This window comes from Thamnophis elegans, chromosome 6 (genome assembly GCF_009769535.1).
Source record: "Thamnophis elegans isolate rThaEle1 chromosome 6, rThaEle1.pri, whole genome shotgun sequence".
Lineage (NCBI taxonomy): Eukaryota > Metazoa > Chordata > Lepidosauria > Squamata > Colubridae > Thamnophis > Thamnophis elegans.
Genome location: NC_045546.1, coordinates 71486669 through 71506391, shown reverse-complemented (window position 1 = coordinate 71506391; position 19723 = coordinate 71486669). Strand labels below are relative to the sequence as shown.

The 19723-nt window shown below is 39.1% G+C and overlaps 1 protein-coding gene across 1 annotated transcript in view; it reads left to right on the top strand.

Annotated features, from left to right (window-relative positions):
- AFAP1 (actin filament associated protein 1) overlaps positions 1-19723 on the top strand; it is a 60455-nt gene that overhangs the window by 15139 nt on the left and 25593 nt on the right. Inside the window, exons 4-10 of the mRNA XM_032219147.1 lie at positions 877-985; positions 1677-1888; positions 5480-5659; positions 10620-10709; positions 11493-11577; positions 15155-15304; positions 17331-17542. Of these exons, the coding sequence (XP_032075038.1) occupies positions 877-985; positions 1677-1888; positions 5480-5659; positions 10620-10709; positions 11493-11577; positions 15155-15304; positions 17331-17542 (1038 nt within the window). The remainder of the gene's footprint in view (positions 1-876; positions 986-1676; positions 1889-5479; positions 5660-10619; positions 10710-11492; positions 11578-15154; positions 15305-17330; positions 17543-19723) is intronic.

Sequence of the window (19723 nt, the reverse complement as noted above, 5' to 3'; positions counted from 1 at the left end):
CCATCATGACATTACCCCAAGGCATACAGAATGCTGTTACCTTCCCACCGAAGTGGTACCTATTTATCTACTCACATTTGTTAGCTTTTGAACTGCTAGGTCAGTGTTTCTCAACCTTGGCGACTTTAAGTCCTGTGGACTTCAACTCCCAGAATCCCCCAGCCAGCTGGCTGGGGGATTCTCGGAGTTGAAGTCCACAGGACTTAAAGTCGCCAAGGTTGAGAAACACTGTGCTAGGTGGACTGGAGCTCACCCTGTTGTGTGGTGCTCAGGTTTTGAATTTTTAAGATGACTCTTTAACTGCTGAGCCATCGCACCCCCCAGCAGTTATGTTGTATATGACTTACAGTATATCTGAGAATGATGCAAAGTAATCCATTATGTTTTATTTTCATTAGTTTATTAGTTCATTGATAATTATTACCTACTTGGTCCCAGCCCTTTAATAAGTTTGTGTATAGCAATAGAGTTAATATACTGCTTCACAGTGCTTTACAGCCCTCTGTAATTGGTTTACAGAGTCAGCCTATTGCCCCCAACAATCTGGGTTCTCATTTTACCAACCTCAGAAGGATGGAAGGCTGAATCAACCTTGAGCCAGTGAGAATCGAACTGCCGAACTGAATTAATTAATACTGCAGTACTGCATTCTAACCACTCTGTCAAACACATTTCAGCTTAATTGATGTTGCTACATTAAAAAATAAAAAAGATTGTTTTTGGAATAATATCTGTTAAGCTGTATAGAATTATAGTAAAGGATCAAGGTTTTACAACAAATCAATAAGATTTGAATAAAAGATCAAACAATCATTCTTTATATTAATGTTTTTCTTTGATTGGTGAATTTGCCTAATTTTTTCCCCTTCCATTTAGCCACCAGATAATGGTCCTCCTCCGTTGCCTTCCTCTTCTCTTCCTGAAGGTTACTATGAAGAGGCTGTGCCACTCAGCCCAGGGAAAGCTCCTGAATACATTACATCCAGTAAGTAAAATATACCTTTAAAGGGGTGCAAGACTATTCCTAAGTATCTCTGACTATAGCATACTTTATTAAAATGGTATTCCTTTTTCCTTAACCAGCTCCTAATGAACATGTGATAGTGTTTCTAAATAATATTAAGATACTGCAGATCTTACCAGAAATAGTGCTATTGATTTGTTACACATTTCTTGTGTATTTAGTCTGTTTCTACTGTAACTAAATAATGTTCTCCTTCTCTTGAATATATTCCTAATACAGTGAAAACAGATCACCCCATTAACTGTTAACTACCCCCTGTAGTTAACTTTTCAGTTGCCAACTTCTAGGTTTATGTAATTATTTTTTCTATGTATAAAGAAAATTTAGTCAGTTAAATACTTTATCTGTCATATTATAAGAATATATAATCATAAGGAAATATCAGTTATAATTGCTTTATTATTTACACGTTTTAAGCTTTGGTATTATTTATGACTTCAAAATAAGCTAATTTTGCTTGTAAATTTTTTTATATATACATATCCATAGAATTAAACCTAAGGAGTAAATAATTCTTTGCTGTTAACTTTTAAGGCAAAAGTGCATTTTATTAAATAATGAGGTTATACAGCACAAATTGCTTAATTCCAGATGTGACTGTGTTTGTTATATGCAGTTTTTATTTTAATAGAACTTTTTTTGTCTCATTAAGATTATGATTCTGATGCAATGAGTAGTTCGTATGAATCTTATGATGAAGAAGATGAAGATGGAAAAGGGAAAAAAATGAGACATCAATGGCCTTCGGAAGAAGCATCGATGGACCTTGTTAAGGATGCTAAAATCTGTGCCTTCCTTTTACGAAAAAAACGATTTGGACAGTGGACCAAACTATTGTGTGTGATCAAAGAAAACAAACTGTTGGTAACTAAGCCTTATGGATTTTATTGAAATGACAGTTGCAGTGTAGTTGCAGGTTAGAATTAGTCCAGAGAGCCACAATGGTATAGTGGTTAGAATGCAGTACTGCAGACTACTTCTGCTGCCTGCTGGCTGTCTGCAATTTGGCAGTTTGAATCTTACCAAGCTCAAGGTTGACTCACCCTTCCATCCTTTCGAGGTTGGTAAAATGAGGACCCAGATTTTGAGGGGCAATATGCTGACTCTGTAAACCACTTAGAGAGGGCTATAAAGCACTGTGAAGTGGTATATAAGTCTAAGTGCTATTGCTATTATGCTGGAAAGTCATATGTATGACTCAGATGTATTTGCTTAAGTGTCATGATTTAATTTGTCTTTTCATGGCTTAGATCAGGGGTGTCAAACTCGACTTCACCCCTCATCAGGGTTGTGTTTGTCCTCATGGGGGGGGTGTATGTGGCCAGCTCGATGTCACTCATGGGGGAGCACCTGTGGTGGCCCAAGCGTTCTGCCAGCGAAAACAGCTTCCAAGCTGTGTTTTTGGCCGCCTGCAACCCTCTGCCAGCAAAAATGGAGTTTGCAAGGGCTGTGCATGGCCCTCCTGAGCTCCGTTTTAGCTGGCAGAGGCACCATGGGCCAGTCCTTCACTGTTTCTAGGGTGGCCCCGCGGCCATATCTAAGCACCACATGGGCCGGATCTGTTCCCAGGGCCTTGAGTTTCACACCCCTGGCTTAGAGAGTTCTTCTGCATAAAAAAGGAGGTAGCTTGTAATTAGCTTCAGCAATATATTGTCCGCCCCCCCCCCCCTTGAAATATGGTTACTTACTGGGATAGCATGGGCAGCCAAGAGTGCAAACAATATTTGAATTCTGACTGAATTATAATTAATGGTAAAATTTTGCCAGGGATTTAGGTTGAAAAAGATGTACAGAATAATTAGATAGAAGAACGTAAGAATGCTGTGCATAGAGTTCTGGTGCTTGGAAGGCATCTTGATATTCAGGCAGTCTTGATTTTGCCCTTTTTCCCAAATCCAGCTCCACTTTAGAATAATTTGAACAATCATTCTATAATAGTGGACAATGCTACATTGGAAGACTAATACAATTATTGTCAAAAGCTGTCTGAAGAAATTTCTATAATGAGAACCTTGGTACTCTTGACATGTTTATTTAAAAAAAAGTATTGGAAAAGAATAATCCTGGAACATGGATGTCAGAAATAATGTCAGAAATAATTTTTATTTATACTCCTTTTCCCCAAAAATAAGACCTCCCCAGATAATTAGCTCAATCGGGCTTTTGAGCGCATGCACTAAAATAAGCCATCCCTGAAAATATTGCAACACAGCAGCAGCCATGAGATGACCATGCTTGCTGCTTCCTACACCTCAAAAATAATAAGATAATAATAAAAATAAGGCCAAGCACTTATTTGGGGGGGGGGGGGTTTGTCAAAAGAAAATAAGGCTCTTTTTTGGGGGGAAACACGGTATACTAAATTTACATAAGGTAAAGGTGCTACTTGTCACCTACAAAGCCCTTCATGGTAGTGGATCTGGGTACTTGAGAGACCGCCTACTGCCAATTACCTCCACTCGACCAATTAGATCGCATAGATTAGGCCTCCTCCGAGTTCCATCTGCCGGTCAATGTCGACTGGCAACCACGCAGAGGAGAGCCTTCTCAGTGGCAGCTCCGACCCTATGGAACGATCTCCCCGTGGAGATTCGTACCCTCACCACCCTCCAGACCTTCCGCATAGCCCTTAAAACCTGGCTGTCCCGTCAGGCCTGGGGTTAAAGACCCCAACCCACCCGAATTGTATGAATGTTGTGCTTTTAATGATGTACTGTCTTATGTGTTAATTTGTTTGTCCTCCCTTCCTTCCGAATTGTGAGCCGCCCTGAGTCCCCCCAGGGAAAAGGGCGGCATATAAATAAACTACTCAAAAAATAACAACCCAATTCACACTTGTCTATGGGCAGTGTGAAATAAAACAAGCAATTAAAAACAAATCTAAAATAACCATTACAAACAATTCCACATAAAATATAAATAAGACTGTGGGAGAATGAACCAACATATTACATGGAATACAACCATATTGTAGACTCCATAGTATCCTCAAGCCAGCTGGAGAAAGCTGGTTTTGATTGATTTCTGGAAGGCCAATAGGTTGGGCCTAATCTCACCTGGGAAGAAATTATGTTTCAGAGGGTGGGTGCCATGGCAGAAAAGGCTCATCTCCTGAATCCCATCAGATGAAACTCTTTATCAGCTGGAACTCATAATGTTCCTCTTCTGCTGGACCTGATGGGATGAGGAGAGGTAGCTAGGGAGAAGCAGATCCCTCAAATAATCTCATCCCATGCCAGGTGAAGCTTTAAAGCTCAAATATAGCACCTTGAATTGAACCAGGAAGCAAACTAGCAATGGATGAATGGAGCACAGGTATAACAAGTGCCATTCTAGGAGCACATATAATAACTCCCTGAACTACCATATTTTGTTCCAGTTGAAGTCTCCAGATGCTTCAAAGTAGCCACATGTAGAGTGCATTAAAGTAGTCCATTCAGGAGGTGACCAGGTCATGAGTAACTGAGAGTAGAATCTTATGGTACACAACATGAAGTTGCGCAAAAGCTTTCCTACTTAGGTTTGCGATTTGAGGAGCCCAGAAGTCCCACTAAATGTGCACTGGGGATCTTTGGGGCATTGCAACTCCATCTAATACCAAAGATGATAAAGTCCCAGAACTGGAAGGCCCTGAAACAAAAGCCAAACAATCTTGCCACGTTTTAGTTGAAACCTGTTGTCCATCCAAACCCCAACAGTCTCTAGACATAGAGACAGGGCATCAGAAGCATAATTTACTTTGCCAGGAGCAGAGACATATCATCAAGTAACATCAGAATATTGAGGATACCTCACCCCATGGTGACAGATCTCATCCAGTGGTTTCATGTAGATGTTAAATGGGTGGAGAGAGCACCAAACCACGTGGAACCCCACATAGTAAGAGACCAAGAGTGGGGTCTCACCCCCAATCAATATTGATTGTTATCAACCTCATAGAAAAGAACCAGCCCAGTTCAATGCTGCCCAATCTCGCTTTACAGAGCAGAAGAATACTATGGTCAATGATATTGAAGCTTGCTATTAAGTAGAGATACAATGGATGCACTATCTACATCCTGCTCCTGCTTGAGATCATCCAAAAGCACGAGCGATGCCATTTCCATCCAATGCCCAGATTTAAATCCTGGCAGAAAGGGGTCTCCAGATAGTCCATTTCATTCTATTGAAACTACTGGGCAAACTACATTTTCCACAGCCTTTCCTTAAAAAGGGGAGATTGGAACTGGATGAAAATTGTCCAGTGATATGGCTCATATTTCAGTTGAGATTAATGCTGTTTTTTTAAATGACAATTTTTGTCATTTATTCATCTATAATATTATTACCAAATGGTTTTTTTTGCCATATTTAATTTGTGAATTAAAGGATGATGTGAATGAAATTGTTTATTTAATGTGAAGTTGATGTTTGCTCACTGAAGTTTGATTCTCACCCCCTTATTTTTGCCTTCAGTGCTATAAAAGTTCCAAGGAGCAACAGCCTCAGATGGAACTGTTATTGTGTGACTGCAGTATTACATATATCCCCAAAGACAGTAAAAAGAAGAAGCATGAACTAAAAATTGCACACCAAGGTCAAGATGCTCTAGTCCTTGCTGTACAGAGCAAGGAACAAGCAGATCAATGGCTGAAGGTATGTCATGTTGTAATCAATTCCATTGCTCACCCTTTCTTTGATTAATTTAAGGCCAAGTGGTGGTTGATCAAAATGCATTTAAAATATATGAAACCTTAGCATAAAATTGAACATGTAAAATGTTAATTTTGCCCCATCATTAAACTCTTAGTGATGTAGGAATTCACCCAATTGGCACGCTTAAATAATAAATTAGGGTTGGACATTAAACAGTACTCCCTTCTGACTCTAGCATGATTATTTAATTCCAATAAACTAATAACAATGTGGGAGAGGACAATGTTTTACAAAGTATTAAAGTTTGGAAGCAACAGTGCTGACAATTGCAGGTCTAGATGTGACCTGATTAAGGAGGTGCAGTGGTTAGAATGCAGTACTGCAGGCTATTTCTGTTGCTTGCCAGCTGCCTGCAATTTGGCAGTTCGAATCTCATCAAAGTTGGCTCAGCCTTCCATCCTTCCGAGGTGGGTAAAATGGGGACCCAAATTGTTGGGGGCAATATGCTGACTGTGTAAACCCCTTAGAGAGAGCTATAAAAAGCACTGTGAAGCGGTATATAAGTGCTATTGCTATTATGGGTAATAAGAGATACAATTTAGCACAATTATTTTTTGTTCAATTATAATTAATTTAGATTGTGAAAATAAAACAGAATACAATTGGAAAGTCATACCTAAGCATGTGTTGCATATATCTGCTTATTTTAAAGGAATTGACCTTCCATTCCAAAGTATTTATTCCTTACAGGTATTTGCTCTTTTAAAGCACCTGTCCCAAATATTTAGGTCAGAAAACTCTGAGGCTTGGTATTCAAGGGAAGTGAACTACTTTTGATCAAAATTAACCCAACCTTGCAGTCTTGCATGGAGAAAAGTGGTGCAATATCCAATTGCCTTTGGATCTTCTATTTGTTGTTATTCATAATACAAGCCATAGCCAATTGGGCCATATTATTCCCCGCCTGAGGATGGATATTCAGAGTAATCCCTGCATAGTTTATTTTTCTCTAGCCAGGCACTGAAGCTCAGCTGACCTTCACTTTAACATTTTCATCTTTAGAGAAACAGTAGCCTTAGTTTTTTTCCTCTCATCTGCAAAAATCTTTGTGGCATAATGATAATGCCTTGATACTTACTGGTTCATGTAATTTTACGCTCATATTCCAATCCTGTGCCTTAGACATGAGAACAAGAAGGGAGACAGACAATATTTTCATGAGTTATATTTCCAAGATTTAATAGATTTTTTTCATGTAAGACATATTTCATATGAGATTCTATACAGATTTAAGAAAGAAAAAACGAGTATACTTATCTGTTCTGACCCCCCTCGTCCCACACCAACACACACTCCGAGCCAAAGTTAAGTTACGGCATTTAATTAACAGATAGACAGGTCCTTGGCAGCAAACTGGCACAGACAAGCTTGGGCAGCAATCCAGCACAGATAAGCAGTGGGAGCAATCCAGCCTGCCAAGCTCATAATAATGTTCTCCAACATTAGTTCCTGTGTTGACTTCTGCAAGAGGGGCGTGTGCACAAGTAGTCCTTTTATAGTCTGGAGAGGAGCCTAATGACCACCAGAGCAAATTTTTTCACTCCAACATATTATATATTTGTTTTGATTGATTGCCAATTTTGTACTGTTGGGAGGGAAATAAACATACAGGGGAAAAAAGAAGAAGATATCCATTACAGAATTATATTATTCTGCCTTAATTCGTCTTTTTTAGAAATTAGTCCAAATAAGGTTCATCTAGAAAACATTCTAAACTCAAACCTCTCCCAAACAAAGAAGAAAATTTCACAACTGTGGGTGAAGCAACTCTAGAGATACTCCTTTTGTCCCTTTGGGCCACCCAGCAGTCAAAATAAGATCTAATTTAAATCATACTTAAGGATAATAGTATAATATCCTGAAAAAGTAGCCACAAAGTTATGTAGAATTCAAGCTCTATAGGCATTTGAAGCTCAAACTGGGGTGGGATTCAGTCGGAAACTAGTGCTATACAGCTACTGGTAGAATAATACTTCTTTTAGAAAATTAATGTCTTTATTCTTGTGTTTAATTTGACAGTTTGCAAACCTCTTAACTTTCTCTTCAGGTAGTGAACAGAAGGATAGACTGGCAGCAGACACATATGCCTCCTTGCTCTGTTAAAACACCCCTAGTTCTTAATTATGTAGCAAACAGTTTGGAATGAAAATAGCTTCCTTGATAACAGTGAGGGGCCTGAGTTCTGTCTTGCTGGAATGATGAAATCTATCTTTTGAAAGAATGCATGATTTCATAGGCACAGCTCATGGCCAAATTGTTCTCTTTGTCCTCTCTCTGACTTCTCTATTTTGTGTAGCCAAAACGAATTGCCTCTGGGATAAACAGATTCTAAAAACATGAGCAATATCCTAAGGGTCATTGAAGAGGCAGAAGCAAAAATACAGAATACAGAAATATTTGCACAACTAAAAGGGATCCTTAAATTGTAATATAAATCACATCATTTTTTAAAAAATCCATATAGATATGCTGTTTAATGTATTAAACCTACAGCAGGTTTTTTTTAGTTTATACTGGAGAAAATGAACAGGTTAGGTTAGGATGTTTTTTGAGAAAGGAAAAACAGGAAGAAGCAACTTAAATGTTACAGTCAAATTCTGTAATAAAATAAATACCAAAAATATTTTGGGTTTGTAGGAATTAAGCGTTTTATCTTATTAATAGTCCAACAGCTGTGGTCTTGTCCAAGAATTGTAACTTAGAAATTAGGTGTAAGCATATTATTCTGCTTAAGCAGTAGAACAGCATATTTTCTTCCATGCCTCAAACAAATCCCTTGGAACATGCATTTTTTTGTTCTAATGTTCAAATATCTCAAAAGAGGGTCTGGAAGAGGAAGCTTTTTGCTTACGGTTTTTCCCAGAATTAGTAGTGCTTATAGAATTCCCACAGTAGGTGTGTGATAGCAATTTTCAAAAGAATTTTGAAACGTAACTTTGGAGGCAACAACATTAGGCACATGCTGGAAGATTAACTAATCCTTTTGATGAGAAGGGTAATAGTTTTTTCTTTGACAACTACCATCAGTTATATTTGAAAACAGATTTCACTGCATCTCAAACACTTACTCAGAGTGTTTATGCAGTCAATGCAGGGGAGATGGGGGTAGCATTACCTGCTTTATAATGTTTGTGTTATAAAGGGGTCATCTTAAGAATTCACTGCCTTTCAGTAAATGTCTGTGGTAGACCCGGAGAATTTTGTGTGAAGTAACTTGCTGCTGTTAGCCCTTAAAGAACTCTCATTGCGGCTGACCTTTGCGCTAAGATTTGCTACATTTGTTAATAGTGGTTATATGTTAGATTGCTTACAGTGGAAGTTAAATAAAACTGGATATATGGAAATGCTGGTTCCAGTTAGGGTTGTTAATCACTGTACAGTGATTTTCAGTAGCATCTCATTGTCCGAGAGGAAGCAGTTCAGTCCATCAGTGAGATCAGTTACAAGTAAAATAACAGGAAATATGCTATCTCTTTTTTTTCAAATACAATATTTGCATAGTAAAATTAAATTCTTAGTATTCTGCTACTTACGATAGTGTACGTAAAGAAGAAAATAAAAATACATATTCTATCCATATTCATTACAATCTAGGATATCAGTGTTATAAGCAGTATAACATTGATTATAATAGGATTTATTTCAGACAAAGTTAAATTTAACATTGAAAAGGAAAGGATAAAAGAGCACACTTTGACATCACCAATGAATTTGTTATTTAATAAATGTTTCAGTCTTAAGCTAAGTTACTTTCGCCCATCTTTTAATTCACATTAATACTTTCATTGTTTATTTTTATTGTTTCATTGCTTTGCTATTGTTACATTTACATTTATTAATCATTATTTTTCAGTTTTTATTGTTGTAAGCTGCCCAGAGAGCCGCACAGCGGGAAGGTGTAGCAAATAAAGTGAAGCAAACAAACAAATAAATATTTAATATTGAAGCTCCATTATATTGTTACTTGATATAAGTATGTGAGTGGAACTGTATGTGTGTAAGATTTATACAGGTAGTCCTTGACTTACAACATTTTGTAATTACTTTGTACTTTCGAAGTAATAATAGCACTGAGAAAAGTAACCTAAGACTGTTTTTCAAACTTACAACCATTACAGTATCCCATGATCAAAATTCAGATGCTTGACAGCTGACTTTCATTCATGACTGCTGCAGTGTTCCAGGGTCCTGTGTTTTGCCACCTTCTGACCAGCAAAGTCAGTGGGGAAGCCAGATTCAATTTACAAGCGTGTTACTAACTTAATAACTACAGTGATTCACTTAGCAATTGGGGCAAGAAAGGTCATAAAATGAGGCAAAGCTCACTTAACAAATATCTCACTTAACGATGGAAATGTCATAAGTCAAGGACTATCTGTACATGTCAATAAAAAGAAAACATAAATAGACAAAGTCACAAAATTAAAATACCAAGAGTAACCTCTTTTCACTTTAAACTTGAGTTGAAAAGTTCAATTTGAATTTAAGCTGCCTAGCATTTTTCTAGGTACATATGCAGATAAAAGAGGAAGAATTGGCTGTAAGTAGGAGATGAAAAGAAGAAATGTTAAATCTAATAAGAAACAGAAGGAAGGACTAGGGTGATATTTTATAAGAATTCCTTTGTCCAGCATGAGAAGCTTCGAATCTGTAACTAAACCTTTTATCTGTAATTTTAATGCCTTCTTCATGTTATGTATAAGATGCTAACTGAGTAAATGGCAAATATTTATAATATACTTTATGGTTTGCTACTCTAGAAAATTCTCATTGTCTAATTATCAAGATTGTAATTACTCACTTCTTTTTTAGTACTACCTTTTTGTTTCAGTATAAGCTTTTATAAGTTTTTTTTGTTTGAAGCAAGATATCAATGAACTTTTCCCTCCCATTTTTAAAGGTAATAAAGGAAGTTTGCAGCACCTATGTTGGCACAGTAGATTCAGATGGACCATCATCTAATTCTGTGTATAAGGCTGATCTGGAAAAGGTAATTAAATTGCAACAAAACAAAACAAAATGCAGTATGCTTCAGGTTCAGAAATCATTTTGAGCCAGGAGTCCTGAATTATTAACTCTCCAAGGAGATGAACAATAGTGTTGGTTCATGCAGTCCATTCCTATTTGCTTTAGTCTTCTGTTCATGTGAGTAGCCAAACAAATTTAGCAGGAGTGAAGTTGGGATTGTGGTTTGTTTACTTGTTTTAGTATTTAAGCAAGGCAAGATTGTAAACTAATTACAAAGTAGATTTTATGGTGTGGCCCATAAATATACATTCTCCTCTGGTGTCTCCTCAGATTATATATACACTGTGCCTTAATAAAGTATGAGCTGTAGATTCAAGTAATGTGCAGACATGACCAATAAATCAAATGTCACTAGTTTCTATAACATTTAAAGTAAAATGCTAAATTTCATTGTCACGATTAGAAATTAAGATTTATCAATTTTGCTAATTTCTGTGCCTGTGTATAATTTCGATATTCTCTATTATAGTGATAGCAATAAATGCTTTTTAATAATGCCTTTAAAGTTACAATAACAACGGAATGTCAAGAAGTGATTATAGCCTTCACCCGCTATTCCCTGTGAACATTGTGAGGCTCAGCATTATGTTACACATAAGATGTAACACTTGAATGGTAAAAATCGTAATTCCTGATGAAATAATTCTTGGATGTATTGTGTTTTCCTCATGGTAGATGTTTTGTCATTTGATTCACAACAGATTATTTCCAGTGTAACTATACTGATAATTCTTTTTCCATCCAGAAGCTGTCCTTAGAAAGACCAAGTTCTGATGGAGAAGGTGTGGTAGAAAATGGCATAACCAATGTTTGTAATGGGAAAGAACATGGTAAGATGCTGCTATTAGTACTCAAGCCAAATCATAATATTCACAAACATTGTATGCTGAGAAAAGGTCAATAATACATTTTCATAGGCATAGCCCTGGAAAGAAATGAAAGGTCAGTTCCACTGAATGTAAAACTTCTTATTGTCAACAGGAATAGTAATGATTGTATCAAGGTAGTAGGCAGGCCTAAGGATACTTTTAAAAAATTAAGACTTAAAAAAATATTTAAATTTAATTTTCTTAATTAACTTTAATTTTCTAGACGTTGATAGAAATTTAGAAGGAAACGAAAACATGGAAAATCAATTAGTTGATCTGAAAGAAACCAGAGCCTGAACTTGCAAGAAAACATTAGGAAGAGGGGGAAATGAAAAATACAAGCTGCTTAGCACTTCTTAGAACTCTTTTGCTCCAAGCAAACTAATAGATGTAGTCTTGACCTTTTAAATGTAGTGAGGGTATGAATAATGAATAGAAGCTTAACTGTTTTTTAATGGCATTTTTCAAAAAAAGTTAGCGTAAAAAAATAGAAATTTTTAAAAAATATTTAAAAGTGTCAAATTCTTAAATATTGGCACATGAAAGAAAATCACAAATATGAGAGGATAAGGAAATTTAGAAAATAAAAGAGAAAAGGAAGCTAATTACCAAGTTAATCCAAAGATTTAAAAGACACTTAATTGGTTATATTGTTTTAAAGTACTTCATTACCAGTTTTAAACACTCAAAATCCCTGACCAGTCTAAAAACCAGCAGTTCATATATGAGAGAGAATTTCCCTGCAAGTAATTAAAAATGGAATGAGGATGCTGCTGCGTTAACCTTCGGCACAAAAAAATTGTGATTTAATTAATGCTTTATTGGAGGATGACATGGATGGGACACTACAGCCTTCCTCGTGTTCCCCCCCGTTATGCAAACCAAAAAATATCCAGTAAGATCCCACAGATTGGGCCTCCTTCAGATGCCGTCAGCCAAACAGTGTCAGCTGGCGGGCCCTCGGAGGAGAGCCTTCTCTGTGGCGGCTCCGACTCTCTGGAACCAGCTCCCCCCGGAAATCCGGACCATACCCACTCTCATGGCCTTCAGGAAAGCTGTAAAAACTTGGCTGTTTCAGCAGGCCTGGGGCTGTTGATCTCACTGTTGAGGTCCAGCCCCAACTAGAATGAATGTATGAGGGTGTTTGTTGTTTTTAAATTGTTTTCTTTTATCGTTATGTGTTTTTTCTTATATTTTTTGTAAGCCGCCCGGAGTCCTTCGGGATTGGGCGGCATATAAATATATTTAATAAATAAATAAAATAAATAAATAAAATATTGCAAGGATTGCCCAGATCGTGCTCTGACCGGTTAGTGTATATTGAGAATGTAATCACTTTAAGTTTGCTCAATGTATAGGTGACTTGCGAAATGGATAGTTGGCTAGCCGGTTTTGCATCCAATTCACTACTGAGCCTTTTGCTCTTTTGTTTCTAAAACAAAAAGGACTTTAAGTCAAAATGTGTAGTTGATATAATTAAGAATATCAAGTGCAAATGTGCAGGAAGCCAGGTTATCATAAACAACTGGGTTATATAATTGTTGGGTTAAATGTGCTTGCAAATTTTGCATTTACCTAACTTGCTTTTCTTTCACATGTTTGAATATTTTAAATAGGAAAGCTTATGATGAATCTATTCTAATTTAAATTGATTAGTTTTGTTTGGAGATTGACAATCCGTTTAGATAAAACTAGGTTGTAGCCCCTTTAAATCCACAAACAGGTTTAAAAAAGAAATCAAGATAGTGGTTGCAGTGATGCAATTGAAACCCTTTGTACGTGAGTGCCACAGTGACATGTAGATGTACATGTGACATGGGGCTTCAATCACACAGGCAGTCATGTGGCTTTTTTGAACATGCTCCTCCTTCTGAGACTTCCCTGTGATGGGTTCTTAACAGAATTTCCAAGAAAGAAATGCATGAAATTTATCAACAGTATCTTCCTTTGCAGCTAGGTTTAATGATTGCCTAGAAACAGAAGAAAACCCCTCCAGTGGCAGACAAGGCTGATGCACAGCATCAGGGAGAACTTTTGCCATCATTTCCCGCTGGCTCCGAAACAGTGGAGAGGGTTAGACAGTGATGGCATGAGTCCCGGCCATGGCAACTGGTGGTGGAACGGGAGTGGCAGCAGAAGGCGCCTTCCTGACCACCGCTGCTAGGAGAAATAGGGAAGGGGCTTCTCTGTCCGCCACCTATTCACACTATCAGCATCAGGGCTCTGCAAACTGGGCAGCCAAGGGTATTGTTGGGGCGGTAGGGCCTGTAGAGCCCTTATGCTGGCGGCATGAGGTGGGGGTGGCTGAAGCAGCCCCTTCCCCATCTCACGCTATTGATGAGATTGTGCAGTGTTGCCACCAAATGGACCAGGCGAGACATGGGGTGGGGATAGAGCTGGAGGACAATGTACCATAGGACGCTGGGGGCAGAGGCACAAGGGCTGTGGCATGGCTAAACCCTGCCTCACGTCCTGCGTCACCTGGTCCATTCATCATCCGGCCTGCAGAGCCCTGATGCTAGTGGTATGTGGCGGCGGCAGCAGTGGCGGACAGAACAACCCCTTCCCCATCTCACTTGGCTATTGATGAGGTTGTGCAGCGCTGCCACTGAATGAACTAGGCGAGGCATGGGGTATGGATGGAACTAGAGAACGACATAGGACAGTGGGGGCGGAGCACACAGGGGCCATGGCATGGCACCACCCCCACCCCGCTTTTTGCCTCACCTGGTCTGTTAATCAGCCTGCAGAGTCCTGATGCTGGCAGCATGAGGCGGTGGCTGTGGCTGGAACAGCCCCTTCCCCATCTCATCTGGTGGCGGCAGCAGCTAGCAGGGTGCCTCCTACTGCCACTCCCATTCCACCACCAGTTGCCATGGCTGGGACTCATACTGAGAGTAGATATGGTAATATATGAAAATTGAAAGGCTCAATTGAATTAAGCCCTTTATTTAGAAAACAAATTGCAAACTTGGGAGAATATACAATAGGAAAACCTAACAGATCACTTTTAATTAATACTGGAAATATTTGCTGCTTGAAAATATAAGCAAGTGGAGACCAACTTTGCTTACAAAGAAGGACGCTGGTATATTACACGTAGGGAATCTACCTTTAATGTTACATCCTGCAGTTCTTCAACATTGTTGAAGAGCTATAGTGTATGAGTAAAAGAATTGTTCCATGTCTGCATTAAATGAAGAACATGTATTGCACTGGCACAAACCATTTGGCACTTTTATTGCTTGTTGCTGTTTAAAAACCAAGTGCTGGGATAATGTATTATCTGTGCCAGATTCTAAAAGTGACATCCAAACTAAGAGTTTAAGTTTAAGATTTTTTTAAAAAGTGACGTGCCATCAATGATTTGTCATGAATGAGACAATGAATTTGGGGTTCTGAATTGATTTTCAGTAAAGGCAACTCAGCTGCTTCTGCTTGGTAAAATATTTTTTGCGCCAGTTTCTGCTATTTGATAAAAGTCTCTTTTAAAATCTTAGAAGACTTAGCTATCTGTGTGTATGTGTTTGGTTGATAGTAAAGAGGAAAAAGAGCTCAAAGGTGGACTCCAAAGGCACTGTTCCTAAAGTAACAGGGAAGAAGATAACAAAGATAATTGGGTTGGGGAAAAAAAAGCCATCTACGGATGAACAGACCTCATCTGCTGAAGAAGATATACCAACATGTGGTAAGTGACTTCTTATAATTTCTTATAGCAGTGATGGCTAACCTTTTTCTAAAGGTGTGCCAAAATTGTGTGTGCGTTTGCTATTGCGTATGCACACATGCCCGCCCACCTGTGCATGCGTACACAAATCCCCCCCAACATGCTCACGGGGGAGTTTTCGCCCTCCCCAGGCTCTGGAGGCTTTCCTGAATCCTGGGGAGGGTGAAAACAGCCTCCCCCCGGCTCTCTGGAAGGCCGAAAATCAGGTGGCCGGCATATACATGCACGCCGGAGCTGAGGGCTGCCGTGCTAGCAAATATGGCCACCTGTGGCACACGTGCCATAAGTTCCCCATCACGGTCTTATATAAACAATTTATGGTGGGAAATGTTATTTGATTTCTTTCTAAAAGAAACCAGATTTTTCTTGTTCCCAGTCTCTGTGCACACTATTTTGTTTTTCTAAAAGTTTTCACTCTACAAATATGTTGTCAGACTGCTTTAAACACCGTAGTCCACTAAAGAATTCCATTCGAATTACCTGGTTTTCCAGTTTTTTTTAAATTTTAAACTATGTCTAATGGCTCTGGTTACTGTCTGGAGGATATTTACCCACACAAATGTGTCAGTGAAAAACAACTAGTAATCTCCTAGCAACTCTCACTCCTCAGGTTAACATTGCCCAATGTTTCTACTTTATGATCTCACACTCCCTGTAACCCATTCCCCCCCCCCACACACACACACAGAGACGCACACTCCAAATGATCTGAACAGTTTTATGATTCAGGATTATGCAGTATCATGTATCTGTGCAAATACCTTTGTAAGCACCTTTGTTCCTGATCTTCACCACCCTAGTTGGCAACTAACGCCCATGGCTTTCAGTCTTCTCCATTTTTCTGTTATAGTCCCACCTATCTACTAGAATAGAAACCTCTTATTCAGCTTCTACCCTCTCCTGTCCTCTTTCATAATTTTCTCTAATATTGCCATATTTGTCTTTGCTTTTTGGCAATAGTGAATGGCCATTTATATAGTGTCCCGAGATTGTGTGATTTCCCCCCCCCTCCCTATAAAATAATTGTCTTGTAGAGGCAATCCTCAACTTAGCAACTGGGCGCTTAGCAACAGTTTGAAGTTACAGCAGACCCACAAAAAGGTACTTATGACTTGGATTTGAAGTTATAATGCGCCCTGCCCCTGTCACATGATTGCATTTGGGGCACTCGGCAACCAGCTCACCTTTATGGCTATTTGCAGAATTCTGTGGTCATGTGATTGAAATTTGTGGTGGTTTTTTTTGCTGGAAACGAAACAATCTGTTCACTTAACAACTACTGCAAAAAAAAAAGTCAAATCAAGTCAGTTATGTGATAAATCACTTAACAACTGCCGTGATTTACAACTGTAATTCTGGCCTCAATTCTGATCTCAAATGAAGGCATATATACGTGTCCTCGGATAATATTACAGGATCCAATCAGGTCAGGACCAGGAATTTAGGCTTCTGAGCTTTTGGACTTGTGCTGGAGCTCATCCTTAGGAAATCAATTATGATCATAAGTCTAGGGCTACCTGATAAATTCTTCCATAATAAGTTTCTTTTGCATTTGCAATACACCAGTGGTTCCCAAACTTGGCAACTTTAAGACTTGTGGACTTCAACAGCAGAGCTGGCTGGAGAATTCTGGGAGTTGAAGTCCACAAGTCTTAAAGTTGCCAAGTTTGGGAACCACTGCAATACACAAACTAATACCATTAATAATCTTCTATTTTAAATAAAGGGAAGAAAATTCTGAAATTAAGAAATTTTTCACTGTGGTAAAAAGGTAATTCATGTCTTGTCATAAAAATATGTAAGACAACCATTGCCATATATCTAACTCGAGCCAGGCGTCGACTGTTAGCTGAGATAATTCCTATATGTAGGCTTCAGTGTTAAATCAGTTTAATTGACACTTGTGTAGTCCTGTTTTTTTGTGCCTGACAATAAATTGTGAATATATATTAGAAAACTTTAAGAAATGTGTTTTTATGTTTTGCAGGATATCTTAATGTGCTATCAAATAACCGTTGGCGTGAGCGCTGGTGCAGAGTGAAAGATAATAAGCTTATACTCCACAAAGACAGGACAGATCTAAAGACTCACATTGTTTCTATCCCTCTCCGTGGCTGTGAAGTTATTCCAGGATTGGATTCCAAACATCCCCTGACATTCCGCTTGCTTCGAAATGGTCAGGAGGTTGCAGTATTAGAGGTATATTTTAAAGAAATAACATAAACAGAATCTAAGAATCCTGCTTCTGAAATAAGAAATCTATCCTGTAATTAATACTATTAATTAGACTATTTTGCAATACTCTGTTTCCAGAAATTCTCAAACTCAAGACATTTAAGAAGGCAGTAAACCAGTGGTTCCCAAAGTGGGTGGTACCGCCCCCTGGGGGGCAGTGGGATGACTTGGGGGGGGGCGCTAAGAGGCAAGGGGCGGCGGCAGGGGGGGGCACTAAGAGGGTGAGGAAAAAAAGATTGTGTATTGTGTTAGCTGCAGAGGGTGTTACCCCTAGGTTGGTAGTTTCCCCTTAGCTAATTCTCAGATGGAAAGGAGAAACTTTCCGAGCAGAAGATGGACTGTTAAAAGCCCATCAGCATGGGCAGAAGGACAAGATTACCAAACAAACATGGAAATAGCTGTGGGTTTCCATTTAAGCAACATCGCCACCCTCCCCTCCAATCAGCGCCTTCCTCCCAGGAGAGGGCCGCGCGCCGCTTCAATTGCCCACCCCCCAACACTGCCGGCATCTTAATCAACCGGCTTGGCTTGTGAAAAGGTTTTTTTTTTAAATGGTCAGTGGGCGGGGAGATAGTGCACGGTGTTGTTAGGGAGTGGGAACCCCACCAATCTAATTCTAGTTGAGTTTGTGAGAGAGCTCTTTGCCACTGGTTTAAAAAACGGTCACATATTTCATGCCATCCTTTTCCTTTGCATGGAGATGCTGCTGGGTAAAAGTAATTGGGGGGAGGGGTGATGAGCGGAAGTGCGGTCGCTCTCTTTGGGTGGTGTGGATTTTGGTTAGGGAGGTTTGGATTACCAGCAGGAGGGAGTTCGCATTGCAATCTTCCGTTTCTAGCCTTGCAAATACGGGTGTTGTTAAACCCACGGGAGCTTTCTTTGATATAGGTATAGTATATTATATGTATATACTATTATAGTATAGGTCAGGAGTCCCCAAACTTGGCAACTGTAAGACTTGTGGACTTCAACTCCCACAATTCTCCAGCCAGCATATCTGAGAGTTGAAGTCCATAGCTATCTGGAGAATTGTGGGAGTTGAAGTCCACAAGTCTTAAAGTTGCCAAGTTTGAAGATCTCTGGTATAGGTTCTCCTGCTTGAGCAGGGGGCTGGACCAGAAGACCTCCAAGGTCCCTTCCAGCTCATTTATTCTAAAGCTTATAAAAGCTCCACTTAATGCTGGTCGCGGGTGGATTTTCTTTTAGGATATGTGTTTAGTTTTTGAAATATCCCCATTCCCATCCTCTCTCCTTGCAGAATTACTGGTTTTGAATAGTTAGTTCGGCGAGCAGAAGTTTAGCTATTGAAACCACGTAAGCATTTAAAGGCAAAATGTCTGTGTCATGCAAAATAATTGGTAATATGAAGGAGATAAAATTATATTGTATGACTTTGTATGTGTGGATATGTGCACACATAAATTTTGCAGCAGGGTTAACAATGACCAGAGCACCTCTTGGTTAGCATAGCCAATAAGAAACCTGGCCAATAATATAAGGCAAATATGAGTATCTGTCCATGGTTGCTTAAAAAAAATGACACCAGAGTTTCTTGCCATTTCTGGATGGGGACTGGATGAAAACAGTAATACAAATCTTAAAATTGAGATTTTTTTTTAAAAAGGAACTTTTTGTACTTCAGTTTTGCTTAGATGAGTCATGTGAGTCAACCGTTTTTGATATTTAGACCACCAAATCTTAAAGACTATGCAGATGGTTTGGAAGGGGTTAGTAGCAAAGCTATTGTGGAGGGGGGAGAGCCTTCTCTGTTGCAGCTCCAGCCCTCTGGAATGACCTCCCCGTGGAGATCCGGACCCTTACTACCCTCCTGGCCTTCCGCAAAGCCACCAAGTCCTGGCTGCTCCAGCAGGCCGGGGGGCTTGTGAAACACCCAGCCCCACGGAAATTGTGAATGTTGCGCCTTTTTTTTAAAGTGTTGTCTTGTCTATTTATCCCCTTTCCCTTGTCTGTTGTGAGCCGCCCGGAGTCCTCCGGGAGTGGGCAGCATACAAGACAAATAAAATGAAATGAAAAATGAAATGAAATGAAATTAATGAAACTGAAAATTACAATGATGTTATTGCAGGGATGTGACTATCTGGCTAAAGTTGTTTCTCTGACATTCTAAGACTTAGATGTCTGAGT